Here is a 13,283-nt window from a genome sequence, read left to right as displayed (position 1 = left end):
AAAAGGCCAAAAAGAATAAGGATACAAAAGTGAATTAGTGATAGTAAAGAAGCTACAATCGCAACATATAAGCACAGTCATACAAACATGACAACAACAGTGGTCATATTCAGAATCATAATCACTAGCGACTTTCTGAGCAGACTAATTTTGGTTTTTGATGCAAATCATTATTCTGTCTAAGCCTTGTCTAAGCATACAATTTATTTATTAAGAAGTGTCCATCAAATCGCTTCACTACTTTACTTTCACTAACTACCCTCTGGAGTCTGGACTCAAGCGTTAATTTTATTATGAGCGTTATTTATTTTTACTTGATATAAAACAAGTACAAACAAGTGAATGTATTTATTTCTCTTCATTTTTAAATTAATCACTAGGGGATTTCCATCAGTTCCCATATAATTATCCACACAGATTATCCATCTTTTTTATTCTGTAGCCCTATTAAAGTCAACTGTCAAGTGTTATTTGTCAACACGGCAATCTGGCTTCAACAAATAAACAAAAACAGACCAAAAAATTTACAATATTGTATAGAAGAGAATACAAAGGTCATATTTTATCAGTAGAAATATCAATTAATCTATCCTGCTACGCGTCACGTTTCTAAAATACGTAAATTAAAATTTAACTTTCAAAAAATTATATTCACAATTCACATATCATTTAATATTCTCATAAAATGGCTGCAGTAATACCAGCAGTTTCACGGTTATCTAATAGAATAATTAGAATTTTGGGCTGCAATCCAGGACCTATGACTTTACAGGGTACAAATACGTATTTAATTGGCACTGGAAAGAAGTAAGTTTATTTGTAAACAAAAAACACCTGTTTTAATGTTAACTCTTTTTCCAAATTAAACGTTCTTTCCGAATGAATTTTTAGTCGAATTCTCTTGGACACTGGTGACAAAGATGTTCCGGAGTACCAGAAAAACTTATCAGAAGTTGTAAGTTCTGAACAAGTGAATATTGAGCACATAATTGTTACACATTGGCATCATGACCATATTGGAGGAGTGGAGAATATCTTTGGGACTATTGCAAGCAAGTATTTCTTATTTTTTGCATAATTATAATAAAATAAATAATATTTACTAAAGAACTGATGTTGGTTATAAATTGACGCTTGAGATAGCTGGTGACTTATTTTTAATAATAACAAGTTGAAAACCTTAACACATTGTAAGAACAATAAAAAAACATTCATTAAAATATTCATTAGATCAGCTATGGTCAGTAAAAAAAAACCTAAATTTATTTTTATTTAGAAAACCCTAAAATCTGGAAACATAGAAGGGACACTAACGATGCAGCAGATCCAGACATACCTACCATTAAAATGAACTGGCTTTCTGATGGACAGGAGATCAAAGTAGAGGGAGCTACTCTCAAAATTCACCACACACCAGGTCACACCACAGACCATGTTGTTCTTACTTTATTGGAGGAAAACATTTTATTTAGCGGCGACTGTATTCTTGGTGAAGGCACTGCTGTTTTTGAAGATCTATTCACATATATGAAGAGTTTGAATAGAATATTGGAATTGCAACCTGGTGTTATCTATCCAGGACACGGGAATATTGTGGAGGTAAGATGTATATTATGTATAGTGAAATTTTTAACTGTTAAATCAATGCTATAATTTTGTAACCATATTATATGAGTTAAGAAGTAGATGCTTACAAGTAAATGTTTATTCTGTCAAATTTTCTTTTAAAATTGATTGATAACAATCAGTACTCATGAAGATATAACACATCACTATACAGGGTGTCCCACTTTCGGTATACTAAGCGCAAAGGGACTTGTAGTTTTGCATACGCTGAGTACGTAAAAAATAATTATAAAATTCCAGACGCATTTTTTTTTAAATAGAGGAATTCTTAAAATTCCATGTGTACACCCCCAACAAGCAAACCGCCCAACTTTGCCACCCGCATGTGAGCTATCGTTTAAGATTATGTTTTCATAGACAAAATACTCACATTAGCGAAGCGGTATATGCCGGCTGCGCGAAGCTAGAGACGAATACATGGATTTTAAGGAAAAATTTAGCAAAAAATTTTTGCGTAGTTTTGTTATTTAAGTATTTTTTATGTGATCAGTGTATGCAAAACTACAAGTCCCTTCGCGCTTAGTATACCGAAAGCGGGACACCCTCTATATTATTGATGTTGTTAATCGTTTCAGGACCCTCTGGAAAAAATAAAATATTACATAGCACATAGGAATCAAAGAGAGGAACAAATACTACAGGCACTCAAAAACAACGCAGATAAACAACTAAATGAGATGGATTTAGTCAAAATTATTTATAAAGAGACACCAGAACATTTATGGCCGGCGGCAGCTTATAATGTAAATCACCACTTGACAAAGTTGACTAAAGAAAAGAAGATAAAATTAATCAATATTGATGATGAAAGTAAATGGCAATATATTCCTTTACAAAGTAATTTATAAATGTTAATATTTTGTTGTTGTTGTTTTGAAATTTTATATGTAATAAAGGATTTTGGATTATTATTGGTTTTTATTTCTTTAGTTACTGCTGTACTTGGTTATATCTCATAAAAAAAACTTTTTTCGAAGGGAACCTGAATTCTTTAGTTTCTAAACCATTTATAAAATTTAATTTAATAGTTATCTGGGTTCCCTATGCATTATTAAAAATATTTCTGAACACAATATGAGATACAAAAAACAAAATAAATTGTGAACATTTATTTCACATTGCAAAAATTACAACAAAAAGGTAGGTTTACAAACAGACATGTTTAACTGCTTGACGAATATCGTTTAACATCACGCAAAATAAATAATACGTATTCAAAACACAGTTTAATAAATGGCAATTGAAATTGATCATATATTTCATATCAAGTTTTTAGCAAAATAAATTGATTTTGGAACATAACATTTTTTATAATGTAAACATACCGTGTGTACTTAAATAATAACAATGAGAATCTATACACGTTTTTTGACATTTAAGGGCGTATTCAGAAAGAAAGCTTGAAACTTATAAGCGCTTATCGGCGCTTGTTAACGCTGGTTCGTTCTACACAAAGGAAGCAGGTTGAAGCAGACCAAAACAAATTATCGATGCTTATAAGTTTCAAGATTTCTTTCTGAATACGCCCTAAATTTAACATCTTTACTATTTCCGAACGTTTATCTTCTCCGTTTCGGTGGCGGCATGTGTTCGGAATCGTCTTGGTATCTGTAGCGCGCTATATAATGCAGAAGATATTCCTTTGTCACCGGGTTCTGTATACTTTTCGTTACAGCTGAAACATAATATTGTTATTAACGGAAACTTTAAGAAAAATTTGATGTTAAATTATTTCAATGATAGAAGGATATGAAATTATTTCACTTTCAATCACGGATAGAAAGCAATATTAATACTTAGGGCTGATTTTTCAATCCTTGGTTAAAACTTATTCGTCGAATTATTTATAAAACTACCATTTTAAAAACGTATTCTAATTGCCCGTAGCTGACAGTTTACGTGACATTTTAATATTATCGTGTAATACTTTATTGGACGGATAAGTTTTATCCAAGCATTGAAGAAACGGCCCTAAATAATATAATTTGTCATATTATAATCTGTCAGCAAAATTCTAACTACCAAATTAAAATAAAAAAATGTGTGCGTGTACTAAGTGTACACACGTAAGAAGTGAAACTTCTTTATGACCTTATTTTTCAAAAAATAATTTACTATATGCAACTTTACAGAAATACGTCGAACCACGCGTGGTAGGGATAAGAAAAAGATGGCGCGTAACGGAAAAATGTAACGCGTAACGAAAAAATGTTACACTAAATTTTTTAAGAATATTATATAGATAAAGAAGTTTCACTTCAATATTATAATTTGGTAGTTCGAATCTTGCTTAGATTTTATTCCAGTTCAATCCAGAAGCGTAAACTTAATGTATCTGTTTATCAATACTTTTAGAATCTCTGAACGCATTTGCATGAATGTAGGTATTATTTATTATCCAAAATTCTCAAGATAATTGGACGACAAAGATATCGCAAAAAAAAGACGGGTTGCACTCCGGGAGTGCTGGCAGAAGTGAAAACTTGATTATTAACGTTGAGCATGTTTGATATTTTGGAATGGTATCCGTCTTACGCTTTTTCGATCAGGTCACGTGTCCTGACGCGAGTTTAAGATTTTATACCCATTACAGAAAAAGTGCTCAACGCCGCTAAAGAAGTTTTCACTTCAAAACATATAATAATAGTACCACTACGTCTTATAACTATAAAAATTGAACATAACATACACATAGCCGTGTTAAAGCTGTTCGGGAACGATTTGTCCGTCCGTTCGCGCATAAACACCCACTTGTTGTCCTCATACTTGCACTCGATGATTTTATCGTGCAAGTGTTTTATGTTCTTGACGTTCTTCATAACTGCGAACGGCCTTGTCAATGATCCGACATATAAGTAGCCTTCCGTCACTTTTTTTATGCTGAAAATGTAGGAATTTTAGTATGTTAATGGTTTTTTGTTGAAAAGCATACTTTATGAAAGTATAAAACTGTATATTGTGTATGTAACTGTATGTGTCAGTATCCAAAATATCAATATCGGTCAGTTTGTTGATTGTTCTTTCTTAAGGTAAAATTTTTCTATTCACAGGTGTCATTATATACAATTTTACTTTATATTTGGTACATAATTTAACTTAATATTTAGTGAGTCTTGGTTTAAGTAATTTTAGTAAGGTTATTATGCCTAAATCCCTTACAGTGTTTCTGTCATTTTTATTTTTTTTAGTACATACCAAGGGATAATTATTCCATCAATGATAACCTACCCATATTCCGTGGAGACGATTTTCAGGCGAAAATCAACGCTGTTCATATCGCTCGGTTTCCACTTCAATACATCGTCGCACTGGCCGGGCACGTAGGGCTGTATTTTAGATAATAAAAACATTATGTAAGTATTATAATAATACAGATTCCACATATAATATGTGTACATGCGCGTGTGTAAGTCTGTGTAAACGTCGGGAAAATAATATAATGAATAAATCGCGTTTAAAATCCGTTAAAAAGTCTTTAATTTCTAAAATTGTGTGTATGTTGTTTCGTTCTAATTGTGTGTGCATCTGTGTGCGCATGTACGAGTATTTGTATATTTACTTGCATGTACCTATGTATCATGTATCCGTATACAAATGCGTTCTAATCCGTGAACAAGTATGTTTTATTTGTATGTGTGCGTTAACTTGTTCTTCTGTAAGTTTGCACGCGCGCGTGTGTGTGTGTAAATGTTTTATTATTATTATTTTTTTTTATTATATAGGGAAAAAATACTGTAATATCTCAAGTCAAACAACCCTCTTTCTCCAGTCCGTATCCCCGTGGGATGGCCGTTAGGTTTTACTTCACGGGGGGACGTATAGCATTGCTGCTCTTCCTCTTATTTAGGTATTACGCCACAGCTTATGCATGCGTGTGTGTATGTGTGTGCGTGTCTGTGTAAGTGTGTGCGCGCGCGCGTGTGTGTGTGTGTGTACCTCCTTGGCCGGCTGGAAGATGAGTCCGTCGGGCTCGTGGTGTGTGTGTGTGTGTGCGTACCTCCTTGGCCGGCTGGAAGATGAGTCCGTCGGGCTCGTGGTGTGTGTGTGTGTGTGCGTACCTCCTTGGCCGGCTGGAAGATGAGTCCGTCGGGCTCGTGGTGTGTGTGTGTGTGTGCGTACCTCCTTGGCCGGCTGGAAGATGAGTCCGTCGGGCTCGTGGTGTGTGTGTGTGTGTGCGTACCTCCTTGGCCGGCTGGAAGATGAGTCCGTCGGGCTCGTGGTGTGTGTGTGTGTGTGCGTACCTCCTTGGCCGGCTGGAAGATGAGTTCGTCGGGCTCGTGGTGTGTGTGTGTGTGTGCGTACCTCCTTGGCCGGCTGGAAGATGAGTCCGTCGGGCTCGTGGCGCAGCGTGCGCGCGAACTGCTCGCCGAGCAGGCGCTCCGCGACGGCCACGTCCCAGAACGCCTTGAGCGCCACGCGGAACGGCTCCGCGGTCTTGTCGATCGCGCCGTTGGTTATCGCGCGGTCCCTATTAATTAATTAGTAAAAAAAGACGTGTGGCACTCGGGGACTGCCGCGGTAAAGCTATTGCATAGCGTTAAGCGTGCCTTCAAGCCACACCTCCGCGCCCGTCGGAGTGGGGAGCGTGAGGTTTTATCGTTACGGAATTTCTGGATTCGGTCCCCGCGCTCAAGGCCCGCGATAGAAGCTATGCAATAGCTTAAAAAAATAAAACGTTCATTGATGCATAAATAACAGCGTAGTTTAAAAAGCACACGCTTAAACCCATGATATTATTACATATATATTATATTGTGACTGTCCCCTAATAAGTGTATGAAGATTGAATTATATCTGTCTGCTTAAAGTGGGTCGGTAGCGAGTATAAATGAGTTGATTACTACAAACAATCATACAGGTGCAGTAAATAAAATCACAAAAAAATACAAATTACATAAAAAGTACAGATTACCTTACCTCGGGTTAATAATCTCGTTCTGTATGCAGCTACTCCTAACGGGGTGGAAGGGTTCCTTGCCAACGTTCTGGTCTTCGAACCGAATGATGTCATAGCACAAGAAGCGCGGCTTGCTTTCACCGTCCACGTGGTCTACTACCATCTCCTGTTCAACAATTTGAAATATAAAATCGGGTATAACATAATATAGTATAGGACATGACAAATTCAATTGACTACATTGAATCGATAAAAATAAATTCAACTTACAAAAAAATTGTAATAAGTATGCAAATTGTAACCAATTTTTTTAATATTTTTATTTTTTTTCTTTTAATAAAATTTCAATTTGCCTTTTAAACATCTAAAAACACAACATTATTACCACTCGTTTCATAAACACATACAAATAACAACAAATAAATCTTTGTTTCCTTCACAAACACAATTGGTATTACCACAAAACAATTTAAACACAGTCTTACTTTAAACCAGGTTATCTGTCACTTTAATAGTTGTCTATGTGAAATACGACAACACCAGATTAATGAGAACCTGTCTTAACTTTTTTGTGGTAAGACAGAATTTCACTAATTTCATATAAAATAACCAAAAACATCACCAACACCGTCAAGCAGCGTGTTCCTGAGATGTCGGTCCTCCTTGTTGTGCGGGAAGTACAGCCCGTGCACTTTGAACGCGCAGTTGTCTCTGTCTAGCATGTACACTTCGTCCTTGTCTTCTATCAGCATCATGTACCTGAGGAAGTACATACTTATAGTTTAAGATCCCACAGCAAGATCAGTGCGTTCATAGATGACGACGCGGTTGGCGCAGTGATAAAGTAACTGCCTACTGAGCCGACGGTCCCGGGTCAGGGCAAATATTTGTGTAATGAACTCAATTATTTGTTCTTGGGTCTGGGTGTTATTATCTATATATAAGTATTTATTAAATATTATATTTATCGTCGCCTAGTACCCACAACACAAGCCTTAATTGAGCTTACTGTGGGACTAGGTCGATTTGTGTAATAATATTCATTTATTTATAGTTTTTTACTAAAACCAAAATTATATGTATATTTATAATTACGAGAATATAATTAACATATATAGACTAGAGACTAGACTATAAACTGTCTGTATTGTGACTATAATGCGAAAAAATCTAACCTCACTCCGTCCGCCTTCCACGACACCCTATACGGTTTCTTATGCAGCTTCTTTATATTATCCATGTCCATAGACACGGGTTGAGAGCCAGGAAATCCGGTGGACTCCCATTTACAGAACTGCTGCACTTTTTGCTGCACTTGCAAGAGACGAGGCTGACTGTCGAATGGCTCTACACCGTGCACGTCAGGCATGAAGGACGCTTTCTTGTAGTTTGTCTCTTTCTTACGCTTTTTGTTCCTGAAAATTGTAGAAAACAAAAATATGGGCAATATTATTTTCTCTGCAAAGTCAAATTCTTGTATTCCCAGTTTAAAATGTTTCTATTTGTCTTTATAATAGAAATTATGAAATATTGTTGAGCATATTAAACTCAAGACTTAAACTATATAAAGTTAGATATACTTTGGAGGATCATTAGATGTATCATCAAGATCAGATTAGATATACATGTCGGCGCAACGACGATAAACGACTACCCTCAAACTACTAAATAATTATAACTAGCTAAAGTTTACTTTGATCTTTTTAAATAAGTGGTTGATTCATTAATCAACCACTAATGAAATAATTAAATTAACGAAATAATTAATGTTTGTTAAAACTGATGAAAATTCATTGTAAAAATTCGAGTGACAACACTCAAACTAATTCTTGTGAGTCATTGTTTGCTTTAAATACGAGCGACCGACGGCACAGAGCACATTCACTCGCCGGCCGTCGGAGCGTTCGGAGCTCTCTCTATAATTTCCACGTAGATTAAAAAGGCAGTAAAAATACCCACAGGCGTTCTACTCCGAGTATGAGCGCCTGCTCTGATGATGTTGACGTCAGAATTGCTGACGTCACTCTTTTTAAAAATAGCCTTTGGGCCCTTCTCCCGTCATCAGAAGTGGGATAGAATTCAAGCTCTCTATTTTTAAATGTTAACGTTTACGTAGTTTTGTAACGGCATACTGGCGTTTGTGTTTTTTCGTGCGTTGTGTAAAGTAAAAGTTTGTTACGTGGATAATTGTAACGGGAGTGTAGTTCATCGAAGGAATTGTGTGTGTTATCTGAGCTGCGCCTCTCTTTGTGATAAGCATAAATCTACGAGAACCTCCGAGAAATCTACGAGAACCTTCGAGAATCTGCCTATATCACAAATGAGTAGGTGTTGATCACATGATACGCGAACGGACTGTGTCTGTCATGTGGAGTGTTCAGTATTCTGAAAAGTCAGTGTGGCCGAGGCAGTGTGTTTTTGAAATCCCGAGATGAACTACCGTAGTGTTGTAATACGAGAAAAGGCGTACGAGGACGTACGATTGTCAGTATGGCCGTGTTAGACTTAAAATCTACGAGAACCTTCGAGAACCTCCGAGAAATCTACGAGAACCTTCGAGACTCTCCGAGAACCTGTTACTAGACTGTCTGGTGCAGTCTGATACACAAATTCCTATAGCAGATTTCACTTGGTCGGTCCAGCGCATTGGTGACCTGCTTGGCATTGTTACAGACATTTACTACGAGGCTGGTGCAGAGCGCGCACCGCCTGTCAGTATGGCCGTGTCGGCGCAACGACGATAAACGACTACCCTCAAACTACTAAATAATTATAACTAGCTAAAGTTTACTTTGATCTTTTTAAATAAGTGGTTGATTCATTAATCAACCACTAATGAAATAATTAAATTAACGAAATAATTAATGTTTGTTAAAACTGATGAAAATTCATTGTAAAAATTCGAGTGACAACACTCAAACTAATTCTTGTGAGTCATTGTTTGCTTTAAATACGAGCGACCGACGGCACAGAGCACATTCACTCGCCGGCCGTCGGAGCGTTCGGAGCTCTCTCTATAATTTCCACGTAGATTAAAAAGGCAGTAAAAATACCCACAGGCGTTCTACTCCGAGTATGAGCGCCTGCTCTGATGATGTTGACGTCAGAATTGCTGACGTCACTCTTTTTAAAAATAGCCTTTGGGCCCTTCTCCCGTCATACATAATATTCAATTATTGTGATGTAATTTTTAAATTCAGCATAGTTTTCTAATATATAAAGCAATACAAAATACGATGATATACTCAATAACTTTTATTTAACTCTTTAAATAATTAAGGGCCGATTTTTCAATACTTGGATACAACTTATCCGTCCAATAAAGTAATACACAATAATATTAAAATGTCATGTAAACTGTCAAATACTTTTTTAAAGTTAAATTTTCACTGGAGGCAATTTAAAAAGTAAAATATGTTAAATTTTGCTCACTTTGCATTCTTATGTGCCTTTGCATGGTGTGACGATTGAGAAAAGCTTGGAGCATCATCATCATCATAGTCAATTTCTTCCTCTGTAAAAGAAGAATTAATATAATTAGAAACAAAAATGAAATTTTGGTTTTCTCTAGGTGGGTATTGTGCTGATAAAATAAATATTTAAGGTTAAATGTCAATGACAAGATGATTAATACCTTGTTCTGTTTGAAATTGGTTGTTAGTACCATTATTCTAAAATATTAAGTTTAAAAAATACCTACAAACTTTATGTATTCAACAGTGAAAAGAGACCCTAATGAATGAACTAACTAAAGAGAACAATCCTTTTTTACCATGAATATGTTTACACAATTCGATACAAAAGGAAAAGTGAACCAAAAACGGTACATACCATCACACCAGTCTGGTCTTGGCGGAGCAGTTGGGGTTTGGGTCTCGTCATCATAGCGTTTGTATAACTCCAGTATATAGTCCTGTTTGTATATGCCTGGGTCCCTAACAGAGAAACAAATTTGGTTTAAATATTTTTTTTTATTTCATTAATAAGGTGGCTACTATATTTTAGTATTGCATGGGCTGTATACTTGTACTTTATTGTGTGTATGCACCATACCATGGTACTATGGTACTATATACCATGGTAGACTAGGTTTTTGCTCTGGGTTTCGCCCACATATGTAACTTCTATGGAAATATCATGTGAAATACATCAAGGAAGCATTTGTGTTATTCTTGTACATAAACTAAACTCACTGCCAAGTCTAAAAAAGCTTTCACTCTTAAAATGTAGAATTATTTATTTATTTTTTATTTTAAACACTTTATTGTGCTGCCAGCATATCAAGAGTAGGTCAAGAGGTCCAGACAAAGCAAAAAAATTAAGAAAGTCTTAGTGACCAGACTATTCTGACGGCCGGACTTTGTATTATTCAGTTTTAAGATGGAATAATCTGTCAAGTGATGGGTGGCTAAGCTATTTCATACAAAAACACAGCAAGAAATCAATCAATTTTTAAAAAAATACAGATTGACTTATGCAAATAAGTTTTTTTGGGGGTCCGCGGATCATGATAAGGTGGTGTTAGGGGTCCGCTGATCATGGTAAGGTGGCGCTAGAGTCCGCCTTTGGTAAAGGTTGGGATAAAATATCAACATACATACAAACCTTTTGTGAGCAAACACCGCAAGAGCTGCATCAACACTGCAATCCAATTCCTCTGTCATGTATGAGACTAACAGGAAACCTGTTCGGTTGAATCCATGAGTGCAGTGAACTCCAATAATTAAAAGAGGATTCTGGGCAATGAAGTTTTTCACTATCTTTATAAAAGCCCTGAAATAGTAAATTCTTTTAATATTTTATTTAAATATAAATAATAAAGATCCTTGGATAAGCTGAATAAAAAAATCTGCAAACGATTTGCGATATGTACATATTTACAATATATAATACGTATTTGCTTAAAAATAACATTTAATTCTTGTGCATTTCTCTCAATATATTCGAGAAAAGCTGGCCTAATTAATCCGTCAGTCCTCGGATCACAGACACAATAGAAAATCTATTGTGTCTCGGCCCGATCGGGCCGCTCGGTGGTCAATGGGTTAAGAAATGTTGATTTTGTAAGATTTTATGGGAGTTAAAGAAATAACGATAGAAAATATTTTAACTTTGAGGTACTATCTAGTAAATAGACTTCTTTAACATTGCCCGAATTTAAATTAAGTGAAACAAAAAAAATATTTCTCAATTTTTTGATTAATTGGTCAGGCCGCTCAATATTTTTAGAGCTTGTGACTTGGTTATGGTGATTTCTAATATTATGATCTGCAGGTATTATAATTATATGATTAGTGAATTATTATTTCAATGTTATCTGTAAAATTGATCCAGGAGGAAATGAGTTATATCTAATAAGCTGTCTTCTCTCTTGAAACTAAATATGAATATAATAATCACCTAGTTTGTTCCACAGAAGGTGTTTCTCCATGACCACGGCAGGATAATTTTACATATTTGCAATCCATTTTTTCAATTTCATTTTTATCATAAAAACGACTGGTATTCGTGAGATCAATCCACAAACCAAGTTTCAGCTGAAATTATTAAGATTATGAGCATTATTGTTAAAACATTTAATTTGTGTGCCAGTTCAAGATGATTTGATGGTTCTGATGGTTTAAAACTTGTACAGTTTTAAACCATGAGAACAGCACAATAAATTAATCAAAATGTTGGCGAAGGATTTAGTGACGTTCACTTCAATACCTTACCTTTAAGTCTTTCACATAGCTAAATAGCATTGATGGCGTAAACCGATTACATTCAGGTAATTTATCATTGAATTTAGGTCCTAATGGCGTCTTAAATGCTAAGAATTTTTCTGCTATTAACCCTGATGATTTCCGTGGACAATGAAGCCACCGATCTGGCACTGGTCCTGGATCTTGGGTGGTCATTTCGACTTCGTAATCTCAATCGCAAAGAAAAACACAAATCACTTCTGCAGAGATATCGTAGCCAATTTAAATATGATTTATAACACAACTTAATAACTTTTGTAATATATCATACACTGTCATTATATACACAAATAGTACAAAACCATATCCAGTACATACAAATAATTATAAGAAAATGAAATAATTCACCACGAAAGCATACTTCTATCGTGATAGGAATAAAACTACACCACAGAGAAGTGGTTCTACAGGATTGATATGATTGGCATTTGCTACGGAATACAGAGAGAAAATATACTCTGTGATACAGATGCTAAAACTTCTCTATGACTTGACCCCAAGATGTTTTAAGATGTTATTATTACTAAAGTCCGGTCGCGGAGCAGAAAGAATTTCGTACAATGACCTCTTTGCCTACTGACAGTGGTCACAAACATTTTTGAATGGAGTGCAGTTTACATGAAATATTTGGAGGAGAAAATGTTTTTTACTAACTTATTAAATAAATGTCCTTTATTCATTTACAATACTTATTACTATATTAGTTAGTTACATTTTAACTTTTTCAATAACCACGATATCACTACATAGTATAAAACAAAGTCGCTTTCTCTGTCCCTATGTCTAATAAATTATATACTAAAACCTTCCTCTATCTATTACAAAACACCGCATCAAAATCCGTTGCGTAGTTTCAAAGATTTAAGCGTACAAAGGGACATAGGGACAGAGAAAGCGACTTTGTTTTATACTATGTAGTGATGATAGTGAAATAGTGACGATGACAAGCAAGCCAACGACGTTTTGTCGTATGAGTATGGTCAATAAAAAAAACACATGCAATTAAGAACAAATCT

At 35.3% G+C, this 13,283-nt stretch overlaps 2 protein-coding genes across 2 annotated transcripts; one reads left to right on the top strand and one right to left on the bottom strand.

Moving 5' to 3' along the window:
* Positions 1-460: 460 nt before the first annotated feature.
* On the top strand, positions 461-2,534 carry LOC149490762 (beta-lactamase-like protein 2 homolog). The gene is made up of 4 exons (XM_089708235.1): positions 461-807; positions 892-1,052; positions 1,277-1,599; positions 2,202-2,534. The coding sequence occupies exons 1-4, from the start codon at positions 686-688 to the stop codon at positions 2,472-2,474; spliced, it is 879 nt and encodes a 292-aa protein (XP_089564361.1). The 5' UTR covers positions 461-685; the 3' UTR covers positions 2,475-2,534.
* A 186-nt stretch (positions 2,535-2,720) lies between these two features.
* mRNA-cap (RNA guanylyltransferase and 5'-phosphatase mRNA capping enzyme) lies at positions 2,721-12,671 on the bottom strand. The gene is made up of 12 exons (XM_089708334.1): positions 12,238-12,671; positions 11,924-12,060; positions 11,129-11,296; positions 10,355-10,458; positions 9,956-10,037; positions 7,699-7,938; positions 7,150-7,282; positions 6,544-6,689; positions 5,929-6,094; positions 4,855-4,952; positions 4,316-4,506; positions 2,721-3,301 (listed from the first exon to the last, which is right to left on the bottom strand). Exons 1-12 carry the CDS (start codon positions 12,421-12,423, stop codon positions 3,186-3,188), a joined length of 1,767 nt encoding a protein of 588 aa, XP_089564460.1. The 5' UTR covers positions 12,424-12,671; the 3' UTR covers positions 2,721-3,185.
* Positions 12,672-13,283: the final 612 nt, after the last annotated feature.

This window comes from Colias philodice, chromosome 2, assembly GCF_061535455.1.
Source record: "Colias philodice isolate Cphi_HAF_F1 chromosome 2, ilColPhil1 Martin Lab GWU primary, whole genome shotgun sequence".
Taxonomy (NCBI): Eukaryota; Metazoa; Arthropoda; class Insecta; order Lepidoptera; family Pieridae; genus Colias; species Colias philodice.
Note: the sequence above shows the minus strand (reverse complement) of the source record. Positions and strands in the feature narration are given on the sequence as shown.